General features: G+C 40.7%; 1 protein-coding gene across 2 annotated transcripts in view; it reads left to right on the forward strand.

The window, feature by feature from the left end:
- cwc27 (CWC27 spliceosome associated cyclophilin) overlaps positions 1 to 14,673 on the forward strand; it is a 273,662-nt gene that overhangs the window by 195,105 nt on the left and 63,884 nt on the right. For both annotated transcript variants that reach the window (XM_043689551.1, XM_043689542.1), the window contains exon 12: positions 6,507 to 6,616. In XM_043689551.1, coding sequence (XP_043545486.1) covers positions 6,507 to 6,616 — 110 coding nt within the window. The remainder of the gene's footprint in view (positions 1 to 6,506; positions 6,617 to 14,673) is intronic.

Consider the following 14,673-nt stretch of genomic DNA (forward strand, 5'->3'; position numbering starts at 1 on the left):
GGAGGAGACATCAAAGAAGCGCTTCGCAGGAGGCTCCCAAGCACTGATGATGTCGCCTAGCCAGGGGACGAAACGTTTGCAACAAAAACTTCCAGCTCGGCGAACAGAACCACAACAACGAGCACCCGAGCTACAAATCTTCGCACAAACTTTGAATTAGGGGAAGTGGTAGGTCATTCAGTCTCCTGAGCCTGATTCTACTTTAATAAGATGATGCCAGATGTGATTGTGGCTCAACTGCACTTTCCTATCTACTCATGCTAATTTTTTGCCTTCTTTGTTGGTCAAGTATATATCTACCTTTTTCCTTAAAAATATTCAATGCACCACCTTCACCTTTCTCTGGGAATAGACTTCCACAAAATTACAATCCTGTTAGGGAAATAAAAAATGAAACTTACTTGAATGCTAGAGAATCCTTTTATCATTGATTAATATGTCTGTGCCATGATTGTTATGTATCACATACCATTGCAATTCAATAATGAACAAAATCATGTTAGAAGAATTCCAAAGGTAAAATTTGCCTTGACGAATCACCGTAGGTAAGGGCTTCAAAGCTGTGCACTTCCAGTTGGACAAATGTAGTTGTACTGAGGAAGACTTCACACCCAAAGGTTTTTGCCACTTCAAAGTAAATATTTATTTTTGAAGAAGAAAAGAGTATTAGAGTATAGGTACTGATACATCACTCCAAAGCAGCAGAAGGGTGCAGATCAATTGTCTCTTAAAAATTGAACATCCAATTTCTACTATGCAATGAAAGAAGGCACTTTGAAGGGACAGAATATTGTAGCTTGTTATTAGTTACTTCCTAGCAAAGGCATAACATAGAGTCATAAAAAGAGAAATTAAAACTTACGGAAGAAGAAAAGAATACATTGGTAGCTATCCACCACTAATGGGTTTTTGCTGTTAGTGTCTTATATTATTTTGCATTTTCTTCTGTATTTGGTTTTACTTTGGTAGGATAAATCGATCAGATTTGAACTTGTTCAAAATTACACATTAAAGGATTAAAATGTGTTGCAATAATATCCATTTCAAATAAAAAAAATCTGTCAGACTTGTGACAAATTGAAGATACTAACTTTACTTGCACCAATTAAACATGAGTAAATTTTTCTAAAGTTTTCTTTTGTCAAGTATTAATAAGCTGAAATAGAAATTGCTCTTGCTTGCTATGAATAAACAAGTTACTTCTCTTGATAGTGGACAAGCCAATCCACCAGCTTGATATTTATTAAAACTTGAAATTGTTTTCAAATATTACTTGCACATTTCATTTTATTATTGGCTTGTAGTGATTATTAATTTTTACCATCTATTCGTTATTGAGAGGCTGTTTGCAACCAAATGCTAATTTCCATTATTTCTTGACACCTACGCTAATCTGCAGTAAACAATCTATTTATGGTGTAGTGGCCTAGGGGTATTCTTAAGAACAATGGCTTGTTTCTTTACTAAACTTTCAGATTGACGAGATGAGATCTGTTTATGTTTAAAAAAAGTTCTGTGTTTCTTTTCCCTCGTGCCTGAACATCATTAACATGATTTGTAGTTGCCTCAGCCTGAGTGACAGGAAAAGCAGGAATGCTGTCAAAATGACCCTCCAACTGTAGAATAGTATTTAGCGACAACAGCTGGAGTGGTAAGAAATGTGTCCTTCCGTATTGCCTGTAGGCAACATCATTCAACATTCTATGTGCTACAGTCAATTTCTAGCTCTAGAAAAGAGACATAAATGAGTTAGTACAAAGATGAAGAGTATTGCTGACAGCTGTGAAGAATCATCCAACAAAAATAGATGATTATAGCTAGTCTTGGCCCCAACAGTCCAAACGGCTGGATCAGATTATGGCATCTTTAACCCATGTTATGAGACAGGCTGGTTTTACAGCTGTTCTTGAGCTTTTGCAAAGCCATACATTTTTGAGGGTTGTGAATGGTTGGAGACAGAATATAAGTAAATAAGATAGTAGAATCCAAAGTACAAACCAAAAACCTAAGTACACATGACGAATTGTGAAAGCTTAAATCAAGTCAGCCAAGTGATATTAAGTTGTGCATTCAGAACATGTGATTACAAACTGTAAAACTTCCACAAATCGATCAAAAGTTGACATTGTGAAAGAGACCTGTATTTGTGAGATTTTTCAAAGCTGGGGAACTTGGGGAAATAAATAGTGATGTCTTGAAAACAGTCCATTACAAGAGAGGAGGTGTGGATATCTTAAAACACATAAAGGTAGATAAGTCCCTAGAACCTGATAAAATATATCCCAGGACATTGTGGAAGGCTAAGGAAGAAATTACAGAGCTACTAGCAGAGATATTTGTATCATCCAAGCCATGGGTGAGGTGCCAGAAGATTTGAGGGTGGCTAATGTTGTGCCTTTATTTAAGAAAGGCTGTAGGAAAAGCCTGGGAACTATACACCAGTGAGCCTGATATCAGTGCTGGGTAAGTTGTTGGAGGGGATTCTCAGAGACAGGACTTACATGTATTTGGAGAGGCAGGTACTGATAAGGGATAATCATCATGTCTCAGAAACTTGATTGAGTTTTTTTGAGGATGCGACCAAGAAGATAGATGAGGGCGAATGGTAAATATTGTCAACATGGACTTTAGTATCGCCTTTGACAAGGTTCTGTATGGTAGACTGGTTAGTAAGCTTGAATCACATGGGATCCAGAGAGATATAAAATTGGCTAGACGGTAGGAGACAGAAGATGGTAGTAGAGGGTAGCTTTTTGGATGGGAGGCATGTGACCAGTGGTGTTCCACAGGAATCAGCACTGGGTCCACTGCCTGTCATTTATATAAATAATTTGGATGAGAATATAGAAAGCTTGGTTAGTAAGTTTGCAGATGATACCAAAATTGCTGGTATAATAAACAGTGAAGAAGGTTACCTCCTTCAAGGCAATTTTGATCAGCTGAGCCAATGGGGTGAGAAATTCCCCATTGTGAAATACTCCTCAGAGATAATGACAAATTATCAAATGCCTTTTTAATTTTTGTAGTAGACACAAGGAGCATGCATCCAATTTTCCATCTATTGTAATATATTCTGAAGTACTGCAATTAGATATGCTTAGACTTAAGACTAATTTTTAGAAACTTGACTTGAATAGCTTTGGAAGAGTTACAAATTTGTTTCCTTGTTTATTCTTTCATGGAATGTGAGATGTGTCCGTTCCATTTTAGAATGAATGGGTCTTTTTCTGAATGGTAAACAGTGGTTAGTGGAGTACTACAGGAATCAGACCCCAACTATTCACAATATACGTTAATGATTTAGAGGAGAGAATTAAATGCAATACCTCAAAATTTGTAGATGATATACAGCTGGGGAGAAGGGTGAATAGTGAAGAGGGTGCAGAGATGTTGCAGTTGATTTGGACAGGCTGATTGTGTGAGCAAATGAGTGGACAGGTGATTATGATTTGGCTAACAATGAGGTTATCCATTTTCATAACAAAAAATAGGAAGGCAGATTATTATTTGCTCTCCCTCAATTTATAGTCATTCAGTGTTCAACAAGATCTGGCTGTCCTCATGCACTGGTTCCTGAAAGTAATCATGCAGGTGCAGCAGGCAGTAAATAGGGCAAACTGTATGATGGCCTTCACAAAAGAGGGTTGTGTGTAGTTTTGGTCTCCTTATCTGATGAAGGATGTTCTTGCCATAGAAAGAGTGCAGCGAATGTTAACCACATTGATTTCTGGGTTGATAGGATGATATATGAGGACCAATTTGAGTCGATTAGGATTGTATTCACAGGAATTTAGAAGTATGAGGGGCATCTCATAGAAACTTTTAAAATTCTACCAGAACTAGGCATTGTACTAGATGCAGTAAAATGTTCTTGATGGTGAGGAAGTCCAGAACCAGGATCATAGTTTAATGAGAAGGGAACAACCTGTTAGGGCTGAGATTAAGAATAATTTCTTCACCTAGAGAATGGTGAGCCTGTGGCATTCACTACCAGAGAAAGGGATTGAGGCTGAAACATTGTGTTTTCAGGCGGGAGGCAGATAGAGCTCTTGTGGCTAAAGGGATCAAGGGATATATGAGAGGGAGAAGTTAGGGCATTGAGCTCCATGATCAGCTGTGATCATATTGGATGGGGGAGCAAACTCGAGAGGTTGAATGGCCTACTCCTTCTCCTATTTTCTCTGCGTCTGAATTTGTTGTATCTTGCTAATTCCCCATGAAGTGAATGGCTTCCTTGGCCATTTCAAAGGGCAATTAAGAGTCAGCCTCGAATCAAATGTATTGTGAGCCTCGAATCAAATGTAGTACAGATCAAGGTACTAACAAGCACACTAGTGAACCAACAATAAATGATAGTTGTCATGCAACATCATTACTGAAATTAGCTTTACATTCCAGGGTAATTTAATTAAACTTTAATATGACATGCTGAATTCCAGAGGCAAGGTGAGTGTAAGTACTGTTGTCAGCAAGGTAGTATTATGTTGAATGTAGTATGAAGTAACCATAGGAAATCTAAAGGCAACATATATCAAAGTGAAAAACGAGCCATGCCTGGTGTCATTTTACCACAAAGTTAGATGCTTCTGATTGTTAGAGGTAGTCCTCTCAGATTAAAGATATTGTGTAGGAGCTTGTCAGGATACTATCACAGGCGTAATCCAACTCTCCAGTTGGATTCCTTCTGTGGTAAGGTCAGAAATGCAGATATTTGCTGATATAGTATTCAGTTCCCAGCTCTTAATGAGTAACTACTTATAGAGTCACAGAGATGTACAGCATGGAAACAGACCCTTCAGACCAACTTGTCCATGCCGACCAGTTATCCCAGCCCAACCTAGTCCCACCTGCCAGCACCCGGCCCATATCCCTCCAAACCCTTCCTATTCATATATCCATCCGAATGCCTCTTAAATGTTGCAATTCTACCAGCCACCACCACTTCCTCTGGCAGCTCATTCCATACACGTACCACCCTCTGTGTGAAAAGGTTGCCCCTTAGGTTTCTTTTATATCTTTCCCCTCTTACTGTAAACCTATGCCCTCTAGTTCTGGACTCCCCCACCCCAGGGAAAAGACTTAGTCTATTTATCCTATCCATGCCCCTCATGATTTTATAAACCTCTATAAGGTCACCCCTCAGTCTCTGACGCTCCAGGACTAGCCTATTCAACTCTCCCTATAGTTCAACTCTTCCAACCCTGGCAGCATCCTTGTAAATCTTTTCTGAATCCTTTCAAGTTTCACAACATCTTTCCAATAGGAAGGAGATCACAATTGCACGCAATATTCCGACAGTGGCCTAACCAATGTTACAGCCGCAATATGACTTCCCAACTCCTGTACTCAATACTCTGACCAAGAAAGGAAAGCATACCAAACGCCGCCTTCACTATCCAACCTACCTGCGACATCACTTTCAAGAAGCTATGAACATACACTCCAAGGCCTCTTTGTTCAATAACACTCCCTAGGACCTTACCATTAAGTGTATAAAACCTCTGGATTGAATTCAGGTTTAGACTGATAAATGACAAGTAACATTTGTGCCAGACAGGCACTCAGTCACCATTTGCAACTTGTGAAGGTTTAATCACCTCTTAACATTAAGCAAAATTTTCATTTAAATCCCCCATTATTAATATTCTGGGGAATCACCATTGATCTGAAGTGTAACTAGACTGGTCACACACGTTCTGTGGTTGCAAGTGCAGGTCAGAATCTGTGGTGAGACAGTCACTACCTGACAGCCAAGACTACCAATGAGGAACAGGTTCAGGAGTATGATGGAATATATTTCTTTCATTTTGGATGACCTCATTATCTCTGCCACCCAGAAAAACAATGGTACCAATCACATGGAAATTCCAACACTTGCAAACTCCCTTCCAAGGTACATATCCTTCTGACTTGGGAAGTATGATGTAATTCCTTTACAGTTGCTGGGTTAAAATCATGATACTCTGTACTAAACAACTTGTGGGTGTACATTCGCTGAGAATAACAATTAAGCAACTCACCACTCCTTCTGACTAGCTTTTGAGATATTGGCAAGAATTAAAATAAAGACATAAATTTACATTCCACTTTTTGTGGCTAACACATGACCGAAGTGCTTGAGTCTTTTACCTGCTGAGAGTGCATTTGGGCCTTAGTTTAACGTACCATCCAAAAAGCATCACTTCTCAGAATACTGCACATCAGCTTTGATTTGTGTGATTAAGACCATTTAATTCAGGTGAAAGTGCTATCAACTGAGCCACTATCGACATTATGTGTAATACGTTTCATTATTTCCAAGTGTCAATTACATTTATCGCAAGTTGATTCTCTAAAAGGTTTTCATCATGTACATTAGGTTGGCTGATGTATAATTGCCAGTTTATCGCTCTACCTTTTTCTTATGTAGAAGATAGGAACAATTATACTTTGAATGTACTTTGCCTCTAGGATACAAGTTAGGAAAAAAACGTGCAAAGATGTAATTTCTGTTTGTGTGCTAACAGAGACCATGCAGGCTCCAAATAGTGCAGTAGCAGAATATTTAAATGAAAGGAAAAAATATGAAGAATTACGAAGACAAAAACCAAAAAACGGGTCCACACGTGAGGAACAGGTAATGAACCTATTTTCATCTTAATGTTGTCAAGGTTGTCATGTTTAGAATTTATGGGCTTTCCAAATATGAAGTAAATTAAACTTCAATGTATATATATACAAACCTAATAAATGAACATAGCAATTGAGAGTTAACAATGTGATACCCAGATAATTTCCATATCCTGACCCCCATGCTAAGAGTGACGCAATCTTTAAATGTAGAACTCACAATTTAGTTTGAAGTTGAGCTCAGCCTCCAATTTGTGGCAGCATGTGCTACCAAAGGGCAATAATTGGTTGCTGAACAAGGATGTCAATGGCAAGTGACAACTATGATTGGTCCTATTGCTATTATGCAGAAGCAATTAAGTAATACATCTGAGGGCCAATGTCCTCACTGTACACAACAGTGGCTAAATGACCAACTAAATGGCATAGTATCCAATTGAATACAATACTCTCTTGGGAAAATGTTTCACATCATTTAAAAAATATCACTTTATTGTCGCTCACATTGAACCCATCATCTGTGTACTAATATGTGCCAGGCTGTACCGTTCGACAATTTATGAATTAAAATTTCCCTCTGGCCCTCCACAGCCCATTAACTAACTCCTCAAGAAGCTTAGCAGGCCAGTCACTGGAAGCAAGTGACTCCTACAGTCCACACTCTTGCTTTGAAAATTCCAACATGATCCAGAGGTTTCAAAATACTCGTGCTATTTGAGGGCACTGTTTGCGACACACACTCAATCCCCTTCTCACCCAAGTTTAATTAAAATCCAATCACATATTTGCAAAATTCAATGAGAAGTTAAGTCATGCAATACAATATCATATGACACTCTAGGCTGAATTTTACCAGTTTTAGGCAACTTTTTTAAAGTAAAATTTGTGGCACCTAGTCCTCTGTGGCACAGAGACTTTTCTCACACAATCTTTTGCTGTTCATCTCACTAATTATGCAGTTGACCTCAACCATGTCCATTTTAAGCAGTCTAGCAACCAGAGGCTGAAGTGCTGTCTGCTGCCAGAACTTTATTACATTTATAGTATTGACACCATATTTAAAGCCGAGCTCCCCAGTACTTCAGACGCTGCAAGTTAGGAACTGCCCTTCAAACTGTGGTCCTCTATTGTTTCTCCAAGGAAAGGTGAGTTAACTGCAGTTCGCCTATAGGGATCTATAAGAGCTGGTTGATGGTGTGTTGGAGAGGAGAATACGGCTGTATCTTGCTAGCTGGCAAAGAAGGCCAAACCAGCAGACTCAGTCAAACTGGATTGGGATAAACCATGTTTGTGCATTGTCCTGGGTAAAACACAATGCACAGCAGTAGAGGAAGAAGATTAATGCTCTTCTGCATGCCACACAGGTAAGTGCTACCATCTACTCTCTGCTGCTTTGCACTCATAAAACCAGTACTCACTGTAACTCTGCCAGTACACACTCATCTTACCAAGGCTCATGGACTCATGTTGCATGCAGCATGTCCACTCAACAACTCTCACGTATTTCATCCTTCCAAAGTATTAACACTTTCTGCTCCCTGTGCTTCCTGCTCACTCATTAGTGCCACTCTTTTGCTTGTGCATCATTACTAATTCCTCTTCTATCTATTTCCATCATATTCATAGAGTCATAGAGGTTTACAGCACAGAAAAAGGCCCTTCAGCCTTATCGAATCTGTGCCGATCAAAAACTTATTTTCCGGCATTTGGCCCATAGCCTTTTATGCCTTGGCATTGCAAGTATAAATTTAAATACTTCTGAAGTATTACTAGGGTTTCTGCCTCTACTATCCTTATACATATGCATTCCAGATTCCCACCACTCTCTGGTGAAAACCTTTTTCTTCACATCTTTCTAAACCTCCTGTCCCTTAGCTTAAGTCTGTGCCCTCTAATCAGTGATCCCTCCACCAAGGGGAAAATTTCCTTTCTGTCTACCCTATCTATGCCCCTCAATTTTATACATCTCACTCATGTCAGTCTCCTTTCTTCCAAGGAAAACAGACCCAGTTTATCTAATCTCTCTCCTGAAGTAAGATTCTTCAGCCCAGACAACATTCTGGTAAATCTCCTCATCACCCTGTCTAGTGCAATCACATCTCTCATACAGTATAGGTTCCAGAATTGCACACAGTACTCTAAGTATGGCTTATCTAACGATTTATACAATTCCAGCGTAACTACCTTGCTCTTAAACTTTATACTTCAGGTAATAAAGCCAAGTAATTCGTATATGTTCTTATGATTATATCTACCTGTCCGCAAATTTAAGGGTCCAGTGGACATGCACACCAATGTGCCCTCTGAACCTCTGTGCTCCCCAGAGTTCATCATGTATTCCTTGTTTCTCCTGCCCAAGTGCATTACCTTGCACTTATCTAGATTCAACGCCATTTGTTACTGTTCAGCTCATCAAACCTTCGTCATTATTTACCAATCTACCTATCCATGAACTTACTGATCACCTTCATACATCCAAAATTAAATAATTTATACATATACCACAAATAGCAGAGACCCCAACACCCATTCCTGTGGAACCCCATTGGATGCAGAAAACACTCTGAATTATCACCTGCCTCCTTCCAGTCAGCAGATTCTGGATCCACTTAGCCAAATTTCCTTGGATCCCTTGGGCTGTTACCTTCACTATCAACCTCCCATGTGAAACTTTATTAAAAGTCTTGCTGAAGTCTAAGACTATGTCAAATGCAATGCCCTCATCTACACACCCGGTTACCACTTCAAAAAATTGAATAAAGATGGTCAGATGTGACTATATTCAGTTACTCCCTTTGTACAATTGCAGACATAAATGGCTCACTGCAGGCCAAGAGCACCAAAACTGGTGGAGCAGGTGGTACACATAAAGCTCCCCTCGCCGTGTGAGGAAAAAAGTTTATATTTGACCAAAGTAGAATGTGACCACTGGTGAGACATCCATGGATAACAAATGAGCAAATTTCATTCTACTGGGCTGTACTGCTCCCCTATTACCACCTATCCTGACTCATTCTTAAACTGCATGAGCATTTATCTCTCCTATGCAAGCAATTCCCTCTCTTCTTTTATGCAGACAATAGCTGCACCCAGCAAACTTCTGCCTCAAAGAGGTTAGCACCAGAAGCCCTCACTTCTACCTCCACCTTTTGAGGACGAAGTTACTGAACCCTCAGAGGATATGCCAGCAAGCTTTTCTCCTGCACTGTCCACCACCTCAGAGACTTTCACTGACATATCTCCACATCTGCTCAAGAAAGAAGGGCCCTAGGACTTTAACACTCAGAGGTTTGCCAGAGACCAGGCAACTGCTTAGTCCCAGGCAGAAGATGACTCCATGGCCATTAATGACTTTGTCAAAATACAAACAGGCACAGGATCATCAGGCAGATTTGACAGAGGCAGACAGTAAACTGAGTGAAGGACAGAGGTTTGTCGACATTATCAGTTCTGTACTATCTCTGACATACTCCTGTCTGGTTTTCTCTGTGGAGAGGTTGTTGACCACAATGGAAACCCAGGTGCAGCGGACTGTATCTGCCAGAAATGTACATGCACCTGCAATCCATCAGTCCAGCTATGTACTCAGAATCAATAACAAGGCAAGAGGGGTATAAGGGACCCTGTTCTCTCTCTAACTCCCCTTCCTATCAGGAAAGTGGGCTGGTGCCAGTAGCCACCCATAGGGAGAAGAAACCACAAACTTTCAAAAGCTTTCTTTCAGAACAGTCCACATGTAACCTGCACCGTCCTCCTCCTGCCCTCCATTTGTATTGCCAAAGTATTTTTCAATTCATTTTTGGGATGGGTTACTAGTTGGGCCAGCATTTATATCAATTTCTGGTTGCCATTGAGAAGATGGTGTTAACTGACTTTCTTGAACCACTACAATTCATTTAGTGTAGATGGACTCACAATGCCATTAGAGAGGGAGTTTCAAGATTTTTACCCATGGACAGGAGGAAACAGATATATTTCCAATTGTGGATGGTGAGTGGCTAGTAGGGGAACTTGCAGGTTATGGTATTCCCATGTATCTGCTGCTGTTGTCCTTCTAGATTCTGGTGAACATAGATTTGGAACGTGTATCTAAGGTATATCTGCAGTGCACCTTGTGGATAGAACACATTGCTGCTACTGAGTGTCATTAGTGGAGAGAGTGAACTTCTGTGCTTGTGATGCAAATCAACAGCGTTGGTTTGTCCCATGATGATGATGGCAAACCTTTTGAATGTTGATGGACCTGCAGTCATCCGTGCAACTGGGGAGTATTTCATTGCATTCCTGACTTCTTCTTTGTCAATAATGGGTAGACTTAGGAGAGTCAAAAGCTAAGTTACTCACTGCAAGATTCTGAGCCTTTGACCTGCTCTTATAGCCACAGTACATTTGTGACTAGTCCAGTTCAGTTTCTGACCAATGGTTACGCCCCCCAGGATGTTGAAAGTCTGCAGTAGCCCAAATGGCAACCAGCATTTGGGCTGGTCACCTTAATGAGGCCTCTGCTGTCTGAGCCCAAAAATCCCCCAGGAGCTAATCTTCAAGGCCAACAGGGCTTTGTTCAGTGCAGATTGCTTCGACTCCAGCTGTGTATATTGGGGTTGCAGTTAGATGCAGTAGGAAAGAACGGAAGAAATTAACTTTACTGAGGGCACATTGATGGAATGGGTGCCACATCATAGTAGACCATCATCCACTTCTATAAATATATGAAGTCAGAAATCACACAACACCAGGTTTTAATCCAGCAGTTTTATTTGAAATCACAAGCTTTTGAAGTGCTGGTTCTTCATCAGGTGAGTAAACCTATTTGACTATAACTGGTGTCGTGTTACTTCCCTACCCTAGTCCAACACGAGAAGCTCCGCTTCTTTAAATATATATGTAGTTGTAAATTTAAAACGCCTGTGCCATTATCTTTGTCACTGTTATACCTGGTTAAGTCATATCCTTTGCAGAATTGAGCAGCCTCTTCAGAGATCCCAAAGATGAAAGAAGTTGCAATGACCAAATGTTGGATATCTTTTGCAAAGAAAACTTCTTAGCTGCAAATAGCATCATACCTTGACCCCTGATGGTGACTCTTGACACATGGTGGTTGATAACTGTAATCAAGGAGTTGCATTTTAACGTGGACATCACTGAGGCTAAAGTAAATGTGCAGGGATTGTGCTAAGGTTACCCTGTACACATCTTGCACACTTACACCCATCTTGTGAGTAAGAAAAAGGAATCAGTGATGATTCCACATATCTCTCAGGGCAAAGTTTCATTCTATCAAAGTAGAGCTGAGATATGAATACTTGTTCATTCTCCCCCATTGTACAATAGTCTGCTGATAGAAGCTGCACAGAGCACTGCTGTTCAATTTAAATGCTGTTCAGGGCAATTTAGTAATCTATGCTGTATCTAAAATATTGAATGATGGAAGAATGAAAAGGAGAGTCAGGTTTCTTTGCCAAATGCTACCTATTATGAGCGGCTTTACTGCTCAACACTGGGAGATCATGCTAACTGAAACCTTAAAAACTGTACAACATTAATGTAATGTGATGTTAGTGCCCTGTCCCACTGCCTGCTACGTGACTTGCAATATGCAGATTTGTGAAAATGATATCAGTGAAGATACCAAACTTATGCACACTTATGGATAAGGAAACATTTATTCAGCAACAGAAGATGTAAAGAACTGCAAAAAATAATCAGGTCTACATATAATTTGCTCTAAGTAGGGGCTGCTTACTATAAAACAACAGAAAGTTTCACAACTAAAGGAATTCCAAACTCAGCTCAGTCATGCTTTCTTGAATGTCACTTCCAGTCACTCTCTTGATCCTCAGAAGATTTTTGTCGATACACAGTTTCCTCTGCATCCAGGGCAACCCCACTTCCCCCCCTTATTGTCTTGAATTGTATGCCACAGTGATACTGAATACTCCTCCTGTGCTATACTGCAAGCCTCTGCCAAAACAATCCAGGAATCAAAACCTCATCAAAGGATCGCATACCTATAGCTCATTTTAGCAGCTCCATAGTGTTATTTTCCAGTGTGAACTATGAATGCGCTTCAGAAGTGCCAAGCCAATGTGACTGTTCTAATTTCGCGTCTGATTACATTTGCATAGCAGACGTGACAAGGAGGCTGTAAAATAAAATCAAAGAACTGCAGATGCTATAAATCTGAACTAAAACAGAAAGTGATAGAGAAACTCAGCAGGTCTGGCTTTATTGGCAGAGAGAGAAAAACATAGTTAACTTTTTGAGGCCAATGACCCAACATTAGAATGCCTGCTGGAGACGATTAGTGTGAACGGTGTAGTGGTTGTGGTTTCTTGAAGCCATAATTTGTAATGTTCGTTTTTAGACAATAAGTGACCTGCCAATGAAGTACAATTTGATGTCAGATGGGTATCATTACAGAATCAGTGAATGCAGGATTAATGCAATTGCCCTCAGCAGAGCCTCAATTTAAATAATTTTATTCCAGTGCCAAAGAAACAAACAATTTATTTTGTTCTCTCTGCATGAGGTGAAAACGATGCAGTTCAAAGGGCAGATTGATTCCAGAGATGAATTTGTCTTATGAGGAGAAATTGAGCAGGTTAGGCCTTACTCTCTGGAATTTAGAAAAATGGGAGGAGATCTAATTGAGGTATTTAAGATGCTAAAGGGGATTTACAAAGTAGATGTAGAAAGGATGTTTCCTTGTGGGGCAATCTAGAGGCGAGGCCATAGTTTTAGGAAAGGAATAGCAGATTTAAAACAGAGATTTCACAGAGGGTGGTTCATGTGTGGAATAAACTTCCAGAGGAAGTCGTGGATGTGGGTACAATTACAGCGTTTAAAAGACATTTGTATAAATACATGAAAAGAAAATGTTTAGAGGAATATGGGCCAGGAGCAGGCAGGTGGGTCTGGTTTAGTTTGGGTTTATGTTCAATATGGACTGGTTGAGCCAAAGGGTCTGTTTCTCTGTTGTGTGACTCTACAAGGAGAAACTATGGCGCTTAGAGGATCATGGATCTGTGGAATTCACTAGCCCAGAGTGTGGTGATTTACGGGACATTGTCAATCTCCTCTTCAAATTTAATCAATTTTTAATTAGCAATAGTTTGAAGGTTTGAAGCTTTTCGCATCAGAGAGCGGCGGGAGCTGGGCGGAAGTGAAGGCAGAGCGCAAAGCCGGTCGGGAAGATAAGTGATTGTTATTTGAGTGAGTGTATTCTAGACCCCAGGTCCTACAAAGTAGGGCCTCCCTCCCTCGCTCCTCCTCTAACCTAAATCAAAAGTCCACAGTCTTGCCCCAAAAAGAGGGTCCAAGTAAGTTCCTGTGGATTGAAGAGTGAGGCTTTAGCTCAGGAGTCTTTTGACAAGGAGGTTGAGTGAAGTGATTATGCCACAGTTGAAGAGGGTGAAGACATGACTGCCAAGCTGGTTCAGTGTGCTACATGCTTGATGTAGGAGGTCAATGACTCTGGTGTGTCTGGCTCCTATAAGTGTGGAAAGTGTGTGCACGTTCAGCTACTGACAGAGCAGATTGCAGCACTGATGAAAGAACTCGAGGATCTTAGGCTCATCCGAGAGAACGAGATCTTTCTGGACAAGACCTTCAGCGAGGTTATTACACCAATCATACCAGGAGAGAGCAGACGATGAGGAAGGCAGAGAGGAGACAGGTGCAAGAGACCCCGGGGGAAGTACCTGTCAGGAACAAGTTGAATCTTTTGAAACAGTAGAGACAGATGACACTGCCAGTCCGCGAGGCGGCCAGGTCTGTCAATCAAAAGTTGGCATAGAGACAGAGCGGAAAAGTCGGACATCACATAGAGCCGTGGTAATAGGGGACTCCATAGTGAGAGGAACTGACCGGGGTTTTTGTGGCAGCAGGCGGGACTTAAGGATGGTGTGTTGCCTTCCTGGTGCCAGGGTAAAGACATCTAAGGATGGTGTGTTGCCTTCCTGGTGCCAGGGTAAAGACATCACAGACAGAGTGCAGGAAATCCTCAAGGACGAAGGTGAAGAGCCAGAGGTGGTGGTACATGTCAGCACAAATGATGTCGGGAAG

Source organism: Chiloscyllium plagiosum, chromosome 1 (assembly GCF_004010195.1).
Source record: "Chiloscyllium plagiosum isolate BGI_BamShark_2017 chromosome 1, ASM401019v2, whole genome shotgun sequence".
NCBI classification, from domain to species: domain Eukaryota; kingdom Metazoa; phylum Chordata; class Chondrichthyes; order Orectolobiformes; family Hemiscylliidae; genus Chiloscyllium; species Chiloscyllium plagiosum.